The sequence below is a fragment of the Mustela lutreola genome, chromosome 11 (assembly GCF_030435805.1).
Source record: "Mustela lutreola isolate mMusLut2 chromosome 11, mMusLut2.pri, whole genome shotgun sequence".
Lineage (NCBI taxonomy): Eukaryota > Metazoa > Chordata > Mammalia > Carnivora > Mustelidae > Mustela > Mustela lutreola.
This window is the reverse complement of record NC_081300.1, coordinates 659,920-673,763: the sequence shown is the minus strand read 5'-3', so window position 1 is coordinate 673,763 and position 13,844 is coordinate 659,920. Positions and strand designations below refer to the sequence as shown.

Here is a 13,844-nt window from a genome sequence, read left to right as displayed (position 1 = left end):
CCGTTGAATATTCTCAAATGGTTTTAGCTTGGGAATGTATATTTGTATTCTTAATATAATTTTAGAAATAACAGTGATAAGGCATGAAAAAGAAGTGAAAGACAGAAATTAGGGAGGACCGTTTGCAGACGGCATAGTCATCTCTGTGGAAAAGCCCCAAGGATTCTGGACGAGTAAGTTTGGCGAGTTGGTAGGATTCGAGGAAAAAAATCTCTCTTCTCCTTTCTGATTGTGTGTGCCAGCAGGGAACCGTTGAGGTCTGAAAAATGGTTTTGAACAGCCTTGGCAATAGAGAAGCAAAGTCGGTTTGACGAACTGTGTGCCAGATGTGTGCGCCGTGGGACACCATCGAGAGGGACTTTGAAAGGTGCAAAAGAATGTGGCCAGAAAACTCCATGTGCCCAACAGCTGCCAGATTCCAAAATTGACACGGAAAGGCAGGAATTACCAAGACCGTGTTTTAAAAAGAAGAACCAGTTGGGAAGACTCGCTCTACCCAAGACAAGGCATTCTCAGCGGAGGACAGACTCCTGGACCAGTGGGGTCGACAGAGAGCCCAGGGCAGGAGGCGCAGGTGTCACAGCAGATCTTTGACAAGCGTGAAGGGAAAGCAGACACCGTCAGAGCCGCCCGCAGAAGGGAGCCTCCAGCCACCCTCACAGTTTTGGGGAGGCTCCCTCAGAATGAGTCCTAGACCCGACATAAAATGTACGGCTGTTCGCCTTGTGGAATAAAACGCAGAAGAACACGTGTGTGACCTTGGGGCAGGCCTGTTTAGATGCGGCTTGGACACATGATTCAGAAAGGGGAACGTTCCCAGGCTGGACTTTATCATAATCCAAGACTCTTGTTCTGTGGTGGCTCTGCTGAGCCAGTGAAGAGGCAAGACCCTCGTCGGACGTCCTGGCAGATCACAGTCCCGACAGAGGCCTTGTATCCAGAAAGTACAAAGAACCTCACAAGTCAGGAAGGACACGACCCCATGACTGAAACTGGAAAAGCCCTGAAGGGGCAGCACAGCACGGGTCACGACGTGCATGTGGCCAGTGAGCGTCTGGAGACACTGTGCTCACCGCCGTGTCTCAGGCAGGGACGGCGGGTGGGAACCACGGGAAGGCAGGGTCCCACGCGTGGCAGCGCCACGTGCTCGCTCCCCCCTGACGGGCACACGGTGTGGCATGGGCACCGTTCGGCAGTTCTGGTGAAGTTAAATGTACTGAGCACATGACGCAGCATTTACCCAAGAGAAGCGAAAAGTTGTGGCACAGAGAATCCTGTAAGGAAATGGTGGCCGCTAGGCCAGGGTTGCTGGTCACCGCAGCCACACCGCCCAGTGTCCAGCCACACGGGGGAATCTTAAATGCATTTTGCTACCCGAAAGAAGCCCGACTCAGAAGCTCGTATGGTCCCGTTTGCCTGGCACCCTGGGAAATGCGGAGCTTTGGGCCCAGATGACGGGTGGGCAGTGGCCTGGGGTCGGGGTCGTCGGAGTTGGGGACGGAGGGGCCATGGGAGGTGGTCGTACCGACATGTGCGGCCGCTTGTGCCCCACGTGTCTCAGACCAAGGTAGATTGGTGAGTCGTTCACACGACCTGCGGAGGGATTAACCTTTCCCAAGATTTGCTTGATTTTACTTTTATAGTTTGGTTGGTACGTAATAGAAACGTACTTCCGGATCTCTAAGATCTATCCCTAAAATGCTAAACATTCTCTAAGTTTCTGGCTTTTTCCTTATTTCCTTTTATCCACACGAGTATGTGCTATTATCACTTCTGTTCATGGAGGACAAGACCACTCGCAGAGGCTGAGTGTGTGCCCTGGGGCACCCCGAGGTGTCCCGAGCAGGACTCAGACCTGGGCCAGCCAGACCCTGAGCGGTGTCTGTGCAGTTTCCGGACAGAGCTCCTGCCAGGGGAGTTTCCGCAGCTGGAGACCTGCAGTTCTTCCTCCGCTAACACAGGAGGAGAGGCGTGTGGGCCCAGGAGAGCCCCTGCACGCGGGGCTGGGTCCTGCCATCAGTGGCCAGTGTTCGTGCATATCTGTGCCACCAAGTACAATGAGCCCCTCACTGCGTCTGTCCAAGCTGAGATCTGGGGCCCCGAGAAGCTCCACATCCAGGAGCTCGTGGTCGATGCACAGTTCCCATCGTGTCTCAGTCATTTTATTGACAGCTTTTGTGCCCATTCTGTAGTGTTCTGCCTTATTAACCTGTGGTCTGCTTGCATACAGAGCTTTGACCTGCGTGCACAGGGGTGTGCTGACTTTCACAGGCCCCGTGGGGGAAGTTCGCAGTTCCTGATGCAGGAGAGCAACAGCCCCCTTCTGTACCTTCCACTGTGTAAACTGCTGGCTATAGCACATAAAAGATGTCAGCAAGTCTAGCTACAGAGGAAACCTTTCATGTTTATATCAAAAAATTAAATTCTCTTTCAAAATATTCAAATACAAATAGCCACATACCTAATTGCATGAGTTTTATGAAAGACCAACACCTGCTGTATCCGGGCAGAGAAACGCGTCTGGCACATACGCACGGAGATGTGGACGTGCGGCCCCTGAACCTCCTGCCCCTTTGAAACCCAGCACCACTCTCAGGGACACCTGTTAGGTCTGAGCCGGTATTTCCCAGGAAGGTGGTGGAGTGGCCACACCTGCCTTGTGGCCTGTGTCCCTTTTGAAAAGTCACTCAAGTCTAGGTGGGCGTGGCTCAGATCTCACATGCTCTGCAGGTCACTGTGGCAGGCGCCCTGGGGCATCTGTTGCGTAACAGAGCTCATCCCTCCTTGGGGCCATTTGGGGCAGTGCTTTCTGATGTGCCTCTGAGGCCCCAGGTCACCGGCAGAGCTTCGGACTCTGGGCATTTACTGCTGACCCTTGAACACTGTGGGGTCAGGGGCACCCACCCCCTGCACAGACATCTGCATATCACTTTGACTCCCCCAACACCCAAGGGCTAGCGGCCTCTTGGTGACCGGAAACCTCACCCACCCCAGGAAACACGGATGGCGCTACACGTGTTCTGTGCTGTGTTCTTCCCATAAAGCAGGCTGGAGGGAAAAAAGTTAAGAAAATTACAAGGAAAAAACAAATACATTTACAGTACCATATTTATTAAAATATAAAATACTAAAATACCATATTTTTTAAAAATGCACATCAGCAGACCCGCACAGTTCAAACCCATGTCGCGGGTCACCTGTCCGCTACCCAGCACAGCTAACCCGCAGCGCAGACTCATGGGAAGCCTCGAACCGTTCGCACTTCGTCGTGTGTAATTGGCGACCGCGTCTGCCCTGTGTGACGGACACACTGCACTGCGCAAGAGGGTTGATGCCGGGGTGTGACCACACGGGTCCGGCGCCCATCATGCCCACGGCCCCACCTGACAAGCACTGCCGTGGACCAGCCCTGAGCACTAGCAGGCCAGTGTGGCTGGCAGACGGCGCGTCTCCCTCTTGGGTGCTGAGGGGACGCAGGCCGAGTTCTTCCATCACGGACACATCCCGCGCAGCCCCATCGTGGCTGTAAATGTGAAGGCTGTCGCCTGAAAGCCACTCTGTGTATCCCTCACGGACGGACGGACGTGGCATCTTCTCCAGAAGGGATCTGCGGGCTGGCGAACCCCGGCCCCAGCTGAGAGAGACCGTCCTTCCTCACCTGGAGCAGCTAGGGGCTAAACACAGGGGTGTTTGTTCCCAAGAAATAAGAGCATGAAGGGAGCCGTTCCCATGACAAAGTCTCTGCCCCTGGTGCTTCTGAAAGCGTTTGCTGATGTGCATTGCGCTCCGGGGAGCCGGGGAGCTCGTGGCTGTGCCCTTAAGGTCAGCAGAGCGCGAGTGGGGGCCCCCGCTGCTCTGGGCCAGCCGCACACCGCACACAGGCAGGAAGGCAAGTCTTGGGCCAGTTCGTGGGCTTGGGGCCTGGGGGTCTTCTAGAAGGTACTCGTAACCAGCCGTTTGGAAACCTGTGAGTCACGCATGTTGTCCCACTCTGCTAACTAACCTACTCCGCTGTTTACCCTAGGGAAGATCCTTGTCCTTCAAGACCTTCCTCGTCTGGGTGTTGGTCAGTGTTTACCAAGGTAAGACGGGCTGGAGGGAGGGCTGCTTGTCTCCTGCCAGCGGTGGCGTTTTCCCCGCTCGGCTGAAGTGCAGAGGCTTCGAGTTCTGTCGATGCTGAACACCGCACTGTTTGCCCCAGGAACCAGTACTTAGCAGCCGGCCGGCCGGGCCCTTCACAGTGCAGGGTACCAGGTGGTTGGTTACTGATGCACGTTTTTAAACGTTAATTAAACGTTAATCTGGAGACATTTTACCAACCATGTCCCACATCCTGTCCTACCAAGTGCTTTCTTTTCACGGAGTCATGTCCAGACCGTGAGAAACCTCACTTACGTAAACAGAAGTCAGTAGCCCTTTGGTGAGTGTTCCAGATAAACGAGAGGTCTCTGAAGGTGAATTAGCCGATTAGGCAGATCACAGCGAACACAGTTTCGCTGATTGAAGACGGCCTGGTCTTGCCCCCAAGTACTAAAACGTTCCTAAGCCTCTCCTTGGGGCCACGTCTTTTACTCATAGTCCAGAGTTTAAGTAAATCGTTTGTCCACACAGAGTAGGGGGTTCGCGTGATCCTGCGTTTCCGAGTGTGATGCACGTCGGCTCGCACGGCCGGCCCTGTCTGCGCAGCGGGCTGGCCCGGCGCCGGGTCCCCCCTGACGGCCGTGGGTCCCATGCTTGTGTGTTGCAGGCGGCATCCTCATGTACGGGGCTCTGCTCCTGTTCGAGTCAGAGTTTGTGCACGTGGTGGCCATCTCCTTCACGGCCCTCATCCTCACCGAGCTGCTCATGGTGGCCCTGACTGTCCGGACGTGGCACTGGCTGATGGTGGTGGCCGAGGTCCTCAGCCTGGGCTGCTACGTGGCCTCCCTTGCCTTCTTAAACGAGTATTTTGGTAAGTTGCCATGGGAATCCTTGTCTGGTACTCATTTTTATACATTTGTTTTGTTTTTTTTTTAAGATTTTATTTATTTATTTGACAGAGAGATCACAGTAGGTAGAGAGAGAGAGGAGGAAGCAGGGTCCCTGCTGAGCAGAGAGCTCGATGTGGGGCTCGATCCCAGGACCCTGAGACCATGACCTGAGCTGAAGGCAGCGGCTTAACTCACAAGCCACCCAGGCGCGCCTTTTTATTACTTCTTGATACACTGTCTTAAATTGCAGACCACAATAAAACCCACATCAGAAGGCTTCACTACACAAAAAGCTTATTTTTATGGAAAGAACTTTTTTTTACAAAAAAAAAAAAATTTTGTAAAAAAGTCTTTTTTACAAAAAAATTTTTACAAAATTCAGATTGTCACCCTCTTGGCTTTTCAAAAGTTTATATTGAAGATGGCTGTTTCCAACAACTCCTTCCACAAGAGCTGCATTATTTGTTCTTTTTGCTAATTGACAAGCTCCCCAGATGGAGTCGAGGCCTGCCTTTGGCCACGGAGGCCACGGGACAGCACGCTGGTGGCCTCCGCCCCAGCACCTCTTCAGTGTGTGCGAAGCATCATGGGCACCGTGGCAGGGTCACTGTGCGCATCCCAGCTCCACTGTCACCAGTCCGGTGACCTTGACAGAGTGGCTCACAGAACCTGTTCCAACACGTGGCCGCTGGGCCGCTCTCCGACTGTGCTGTGGTGGCCACCAAGCTCGTCCCTGTCACCCTGTTGTACAGAGCGGAGGGAAAGTGGGCCAGACTCGCCCTTAGCCGCAAGCTCATGGGACCTACTCACGCTCCTTCCGCTAAAACCTGGGGTCCACGGGCCGCGGGAGGAGCTCGCTGTGCACAGAAGCCCCGCGCAGCCCGCTCTGGCCCAGCGTCCCTGCCGGCCCTGGTCTGCGTTCCTCTCAGCCGGCTGCTCCCTGCCCCCTGCCCCAAGCCTTTCCAGCCAGAGTGCGTTCGTCACACGGTTCACTGTCCCAGTGTTGACCCATGTTGCCACGGAGCACAGACGACCTTTTCAGGGTTTTTAGAATTAGGGCAGCGAGAAGAGAAGGAATATTGTCAGACGAGCCCGACGGCAACGTTCGTCCTACCGATCGTCACCGCCAGGTGCTCCAAGGCTCCCAGAGCTGGCCCAAGCCCCTGTAGGGCGGAAACAGTCACCATGTCCACGCCGCATGAAACAAACACGGCTTGGGGTGCTTTCCTGATCTGAGGTGAAATTTCCCAGAGGATTTTCAGAAAAGGGAAAACAGCACCATGTCCCTGGGGGTCTTGTCAGTGACCATAGTAACAGCTAAAGTGCTCACTGTCGCTGGGTGAGGCTGCATAGTCCTGGGCCTTTGTTACCCCTGTGGGACCAGTGCCGAGGTCCCAACCTCCACGACTTGCTGGCGCTCGTGCCTCCCACGAGAGCAGGAGCCTGCCGCCCAGCGGCCAGGGAGCCCGGTCCCCTCCAGACAGTTGCTCGTCAGGCCACTGTCCGTGCAAACAAGCACTTCCTGTAAATTCACACCCTGAGTGTTAAGTTCCTGTCCCCTGCCCGGCCTGCTGTGCCGCGAGGCTCGTTGGTGGGCCTGACAGGCGTGTGCTCAGGCCGAGGCCGCTGAGGAAATGACACACCCCATAGAGGTTCTCGCCCAGCCTCCTGGCTCCTGGTGCGCGGAGTGCCAGCAGCTGGGAAGACAGCAACAGACCTGGGGAGGGGGACATTAAACCCTCAGACGAACGAGACAGAGGAAGTGCGTCCAGGGGCCCAGAGGGTGGGGGGAACCCTCAGGGAGAAGCATGCTAGCAAAGACATACGTAGCACGAGTCGAAAATTAAGCCAAGGGCGCTCCAAGAGATGACCAAAGAGGCAAAGAGTCAGGTGGAGGGGTGAGAACCAGGGAGATTCCGGGTTCCTCCAGGAGGCCTGCCCTCTGGCTACCACGGGGTCCCAGAAAGAGAATGCACAGGAAAGATCTAGATCTGAAATCTGCGTGTCTGCAGGGAAAGGCGCCCGCCGGGGACAGTGACCAACTCACGCCAAGACCCAGCTTCATCAGAGGCTCCAGACGCCCTCAGCGGCGAAGACAAAATCCGGGGAGCTCCAGGGAGAAGCCAGCGGAGCGGCCTCGGTTGGGGGCTGGGCCTCAGGCACAGGAGTGTGCCTGGAGGAGGTGTCTTGGGGGCAGGGGGGAGGTACCCCAGTGCAGAGGGCAGTGTACTCGGCGGAACAGGAGAGAGCCTCCAGCAGGCCCGCAGGGCCGCCAAGAGAGGACGTGGTGTGGACACAGACTGTGAACACCACTTGTGGAAGTGTCCTCAAAGGAGGCTGAGCAGAAGGCGACTCTGCTGGCAGCGGTGCCTTCGGCCCTCTGGAGTGGGCTGTCCTACAGGGCACAGCCGCCCTGGGTTCCTCTGCAGGAGGCTGGGAGGCATCCAGAAGTTCTCCACATTCAGTGGCCGCTTTGGAGCGGGTCCCACCTGGGCCAGGGTTCTGCTCTGACTTGCCCGCCTTCCAATACCGGTGGCCCTCCCTGATCGCTGGCCTCATCAGAGCGTTGCCGCAGTAAATGCGTCTGTGTCACCGTTGGTTCGGGGCTGTGGGAAAATCCATCTGAAGGCCAAAGCATTAACCCTTAACAAATAGTCGACGTGTATTTTCTGTCACCGAGTAGCATGCCCCGCACGCTCCGGCGGTCTCCAGGATGGTTCGTCTTCTCCAGGAGGGAAAGAGAAGAGCCTCGCGCCTCTGCTACCCGTGGTCGCGCGAGGTGCCCGGTGAACTCGTGCAGGCGAACACGGATGGTAACGCGCAGCAGCTGTACCAGGAAAGCGTCTCCACGGCAGAAGGGCAGGTCGCGAAATGCGAGTGTGGGGCGAGTTTCAACGGCAGGAACTGTGTATTTCCTCCGTTGTCCTAACTGGAACATTACACGTGGCCGACAAGTCAGCGTCCACCCACCGCAGAAGCAAAGCTGTTTCTTTGGGTCTGCGCTGCCGCCTCTCTCAGGCAGGGGCGAAGCGGGCGGTGCTGGAGACTCGCCCCTGGCGGGAGCGGCCTCCTCTGTTCCTTACTGACTCTTCGTGGCCCAAGCAGGCGGCCCCGTGGGCTTTTACCCCCGAGCCTGGCGCGCCTGGTGAGGGCTGGGGCCGGGCCTCCGGGTGTCGCCAAGGGCACCGTGCACCCTCCCTGCCGCGGGTCTGCCTCCGTGTCTTAGTGGTCGAGTCCCCGAGACGCACTGCGGGGAGTTTCCCGGGTGAAATCCAGACCCTGAGCCGCCGGCTGTGGGCAGGAGCGCCCTGGGCTCACCGCGTGCAACAGCCGTGACTCCCGCGAGGGGCCCAGGGGCAGCTGCCGCGGGAGAACCAGGTCCGGGTCGGCTCTTGCACACGCGTCTCCCCGCGGAGCGCAGGCGGCCCCGCTTTGTTCCGTGAGCGTGAGACGCGCCCGCGTGCCCGGGAGTGGCCGGCGGCGGCTTCCCCGGACGGCCGCTCCCGCCCACACAGCTGGCCCGCGGGTCCCACGGGTCGCTGGGGTGGCGTCGCCTCCCCGAGCCGGCGGCCGAGCCCTGCGTGCACGTGCGGCCGCCGCGGGCGCTCGGGGTCCCTGCGCGCGTCTGACCCTCGGGTCTCTGCTCGGTGGAGCGAAGCGCCGCGCTGGGCGGCGGGTGCGGGACGGGACGCTGGAGGCCGCCTCTGACGCTCGCTCCTGTGTCTCCGCAGACGTCGCCTTCATCACCAGCGCGACCTTCGTGTGGAAGGTGTCGGCGGTCACCGCGGTCAGCTGTCTGCCGCTCTACGCGCTCAAGCACCTGAAGCGCAAGCTGGCCCCGCCCAGCTACTCCAAGCTCTCGTCCTAGGCGCGGCGCGGGGCTGCGGGGCGGAGGCGCGGGGCGGGGGCGCGGGCGGGAGAGGCCGGGGCGGCCGTGCGGGGCGCGCAGCCGCGTTCTGTCCGTCTGTCTGTCTGCTTCTCACAATTGAACTTCGCTGTCGAACCGCCTGCGTGTCCGTGGAAGCGGCGCGGGTCCCCTCCCCGGGGCGCGCTCCTGAGCGCGGGCGCGGGGCTCCCCCGACTCGCAGCCCGAGCCGCGCGCCGAGACCCCCTGCTCCGGGGCAGCGGCCGCCGCGCGGGGAGCCCGGGGTCCGGGTCGCCGTCCGTGCAGGTGACACGGGCCCGCGAGCTCGCGCGCCGCACGCCCTGCCTGGACCCCGCGTCCCCGCCTCGGCCGCGCGCTCCGCGAGCCCCGTGAGCCGGCTTGGCCGGGTCCCTGGTCGGACACGGCGCCGTGGCCCGCGTCAGCGCCCGCGCTTCCCCGGAGCGTGGGGCGACTTCCCCCCCGTCCGCTGAGGCGGGGGCCGCGGCCCCACAGCCCCGTGCCGGGGTCATCGGGCGGCCCGCGGTGCGGGGCTCGCAGCGGCCTCCGCGGGTCCCGGGCCTGTGCACCTGCCGCCCGCCAGGTGGCGCTGTGACCCCTGTCCCGGGGCCCCGCCCACCAGGTGGCGCTGTGTCCACGCCCCGCCCCGTCCCGAGGCCCCGCCCACCGCGCGGGGGTTGCGCGCGCAGCGGCAGGAGGGACGGCGGCACGCGGGCTCCGGTCACCGAGGCCCCGCGGGTGCGGCCCGGCCTGCGGGCGGCGTGTCCCCGAGCGAAGGGCCGGTGGTTGTAAGACGCGGCCCGCGGCAGCACGTGGTCGGCGACCCCGAGAGACGAGCAGCCGGGAAGCGTCCGGAGGGGACGCGACCGGACTTGAGGGCGGACTCGGCGGGGCCCGGCCAGCGGCCCTCGAGGCGACGGTCCCCGCGCCTGCCCCGCGGCCCGGCTCGCGAGCGCTGCCGGCGGCCCCGGCGGGGTGGGGGCGGGGCCGGGGCCCGGCGGAGGGGTGAGGCCGAGGCCAGCGGCGGGGCGGAGGCCGGCGCGGGCAGCACGCGGCGCTCAGCCGTCGGGGGTGGGGTCGGTCCAGGCGCCCGGTGGCCGCGGCGCTCGGCTGGCGGTGCGCGGGCGACGGGCGGGAGGACGGACAGGTGCCGGCTGGACGCGGGGCGGGGGCGGGTACGAAGGTGGCACCGCAGAGGCGCGGGGGCCGCAGGCCGGGGACCCCGGCAGGGACCGGACCCCCACCTGCAGGAGTGGCCGGAGGCCCTGCACTGTGGGCCCTTCTCTCCCCCCACACTGTGAAGCCCCCGAAAGGTTCTGCCGTCCGGGGACACAGGTCAGGGCCTGCCACCCCGTCCTCTGGGCCCCCAGACCTGCCGTCCCGCCTGCCTCGCTCGCGGTCACATCTCCCCTGGACGCTGCGCACAGTCCAAGGGGCTGGACCCGCCCCTTCCCCTGACGTTCCTCCAGCTCAGAGCCTGGCAACCCACAGAAGGCCCACCTTGTTCTCCCGAGTTCGTGGCCTCCTGGCCCAGGGCCGGGGTCACCTCTCCCGACCCCAGCACATGCCCACCTGAGATGCACCCAAGCCGGGACCTGTGACCAGGTAGGTCACCCGCACAGCCTGGAGCTGACCAGGGCCCTTCTCCCTCCCAGACGCCCATGCGGGACAGCCAGGGTCTGTGCTGGGATTTCTCCGTGGAAGTGGAGGAGAAGCAGGTCGGCCCTGGCCCTACTCTGGTCTTCATGGGGAGAAGGAGAGCCTGAGTCCAGGGCTGCTCGGGTCGGCAGACCACAGCTGTCGTCCTGTTCCCCATCCGGTTCTCTAAAGAAGCCCTCACGTCCTCGGAGGTGGTGGCCTTGTCCACGTCCCAAGACAGCAGTGGTCACCTGAGGCCTCTGAGAACTGGACCGACCGCGTGGGAGGGTGGAGAAACAGGCATGCAGAGGTTTAAAGCCTGGGAGAGCAGGACGCTCCTTCTTGGAGTTAACTGGGAACTGACGTGCACGAAACCCCTGCCTGCTGCCCTCCTGGACGGTGGGTGAGGACCTGAGGGTCACCGTGTTGCCGCCCCCCACCCCGCCCAGGGGAACAGTCAGGCTCTGTTCCTGCCAGTCCCAGCCCCTGTCCCAGCATGGAGACGCCTGAGCGGACGGAAGCCATTGGGACAGGCCAGGAGCACCCTCCATCCCAGGACCGGGGCCTTCAATGGGAAAGGTGTGGTCACCTCCAGGCGGGTCCCCACGGGCTGGGGCTGTCCTGCAGCTTCTCTCCCTAAAGCTTTTGTCTTGGACTTATTCGTGGCTTTCAGAGAAGCTGCAGGACAGCGCAGCCCCCCTTAACACCCACACACCCCCTGGGCCGAGGGGCTCCGTCCTGTGGCCTCGCCCCCAAGGGTGGCGGACGCCCCCATCTCCCAGTGATGTCTGCCCTGTCCCCGGTCCCAGAACTCGGGCATTTGGCCGTCAGGTCTCTGGGTCCCTCTGTCCCTGCCCCACCAAGCACCAGGCAGGGGTGTGGTATGGCCCATTGGGAAGGACACGTGGCACGTGTTTGTGTCCTCAGGGAGAATCTGTGGCTGCTGCCAAGGTTCGGGACCATCTGGGAAGGGAGCCCTGTGCTCCCACGTGCTCTGGGCCAGCGCGTCGTATGTGCCTGGTGGTGCCGCTGGGTGTAATTTCGGAAGATTCCAGAAGGTGGTGCTGGAAGCTAAGAAATGCCTGCCCGCCGCTGGCGCCTGTGGTCGGTCTGGGCTGATTCTTGGTTTGGGGACAGCAGAGGACACAGCTCTTGGAACAGGGACCCAATCCCAGAACTGAAGAACTCCGGCCACAGCCCATAGACATCTGTGTACATGTGGCGCCTGTTTGGCCTGAATGGGAAGCCTTGGACCCCTCTTCGTAGGTGAGAGGCAGGCCGCCCCTGTCGGGCAGGGGTCCCTGGGTCCCCCGGAGGCCCCCGTGAGGGCTCACCCAGGCCCACAGCCCCTCCCCACGGACAACCTCCTGCAGGGCCCGGAAAGTTCTGGAGGCCCAGCTGCCCTCCAGGGTCTGCGGCCCTCAGATGTGACGGACCAGAACGGGCTTGCATCCTTCCTTCTGAGTCCTGAAAACACTGAAGTAACTGCAGAATTTTCCAGGTTTCGTAACCAGCTGCTAGAGAGAACCCAGGAGTGCCAGAGCCATTGCGTCGCGCTCTCCGGGGTCCCTCGCGCCCGCAGCGGCGGCTCCCCACCCTGCATTGCAGGTCACCCACAGTCCCAGCAGGCGCGCACCCGCGGGCACCAGCTCTGCGAACGCTGGGCTGGGAACAGCAGCACGGAAATCCCCGCGGGCTCCGCGCTGGGAACCCAGTGATGCTGAGACCGGAACGCCTGGGGTGGCGGACACAGGGATTAGGCAGGGCCGGGGGCGCTGGTGAGAGCCGTGCCGTCCAACCCCAGCCCTGCGGCCTTCCCCTGCTCAGTCCTCCCCCTGCAGACCTGGCTGGGGCTCGAGCCCACACCGACCCCCTGGAGGTGGGGAAGCGCCCGGCTCCAACGCTCTCAGGACGCTGCCATCACTGGCAGTCCTGGGGCACACTGTCCACTCTGTCGAAAGCCAGCACCCCAGCCAGGAGGCCCATACCCATCTCTGGAGCTCCAGCATCTGTCGAAGCAGGCCAACAGCCCCTTGGGGCTGGAGGGGCGCCCGGGGCTCATGGTGGGTCCTGGGCCTTTAGGGCCGGCGGGCGGCACACATGCTCCAAGCAAAGAGGACAGAAGGCCCAGACCCACTAGGGGTGCAGTCGTGGGCTCCAGCACCTGCAGATATGTGCCCCAGGCCCCTTCGGGGACCAGAGTACTCAGGGCCCTGCCGGAGAAGATCCCGGCTCACTGGGTGCAGCAGACGGGTCCCCTCACCCCATCCACACACGGCTGAGCCATCAGCAGTGCTGAGCACCTGCCCTCAGCATAGCCCAGAGCCAGAACCCCCGGTTCCCAGTGTGCCCCCCACCACCATCCCGCCAGGGCCACCAAAATGCCTAGGAAGCAGCAGACTCGTCCACTCAGTTCCGGGTCCCAGACATCTGAGGTCAGAGTGCCCAGGGCCATGCTCCCTCTAGAGGCCCAGGCCACACCTGTCCTGCAGCTTCAAGCTCTGGTTCTGGGGGCCTTTGTGGCCTTGTGACCTCGTGGCCTCGTGACTCTGTGATTCCACTCCATGCCTCTGTCCTCATGCGTGTGGTCTCCTGAGTATCTGCGTCCAGTCCTCCCACTAAATGGGGGCACCAGTCACTGGCAGGGGGCCCAGGACTGACCCATGGTAGCAAATTCCATCTGCAAAATTCCTCTTCCAACTGTCCCAAGGTTCTGGGAGACATGAATGTGTGGGGACACCCCATGGCCCCATACAGTGGGGTTAGGAGAAGGACCCCTTAACAGAACTGCTTAGATAACTGCTGTCAGCTGGGCGGCTCCTTCCCGCCGTGCCTGAAGGGACAGAGAGGCCTCCAGCCCAGCCGGAGGATGGTCTCCGTGTCACAACGGGACCTCGCTTACCGTGCTCCAGTTGTGTCCGCCCCCCTCCCTGGAGCTCAGCCGGGCCACCTGCACCCAGGGTTCAGGCCTTTGAGGAAAGTAAAACGTTTACACGTTTACGTGGAGTCACAGGTTCAAAGCGTTGGTGCTTAGACATCGTTGGTGTGGTTTGGGTGAACCCAGATCGCTGGGCAGCGCCTGCACAGACGCCATCCGCCCACACAGGATTTTCGTCATGTGGCGTCCACCTGGCTCTGGGACACCTGGACAGGGTCTCAGGCATCTTTCTGTCCTGCGTCGCACTTGTCTTGTCGCCGTGACTCGATTTCTCCCCATGGCTCCCAAGGTGCGGGCAGGGTTCTCTGAGTGTCTGAAGGCTGTTGTCATGCGAACAGTTTGGGGGCCTTGCCCAGAAGGGGACACTGTGATGATTACTGTTTTCCTTGAAGTAGAGCTGAAACTGGCCACGCCA

At 61.4% G+C, this 13,844-nt stretch overlaps 1 protein-coding gene across 9 annotated transcripts in view; it reads left to right on the top strand.

Moving 5' to 3' along the window:
• The window catches only part of ATP9B (ATPase phospholipid transporting 9B (putative)), a 217,169-nt gene extending 203,325 nt beyond the window's left edge, over positions 1-13,844 (top strand). For 7 of the 9 annotated variants that reach the window (XM_059139646.1, XM_059139644.1, XM_059139645.1 and 4 more), the window contains 3 exons: positions 4,025-4,082; positions 4,748-4,951; positions 8,702-13,844. In XM_059139646.1, coding sequence (XP_058995629.1) covers positions 4,025-4,082; positions 4,748-4,951; positions 8,702-8,838 — 399 coding nt within the window. In that variant the 3' untranslated portion in view covers positions 8,839-13,844. The remainder of the gene's footprint in view (positions 1-4,024; positions 4,083-4,747; positions 4,952-8,701) is intronic. The other 2 variants (XR_009345865.1, XR_009345864.1) reach the window with 2 other exon arrangements.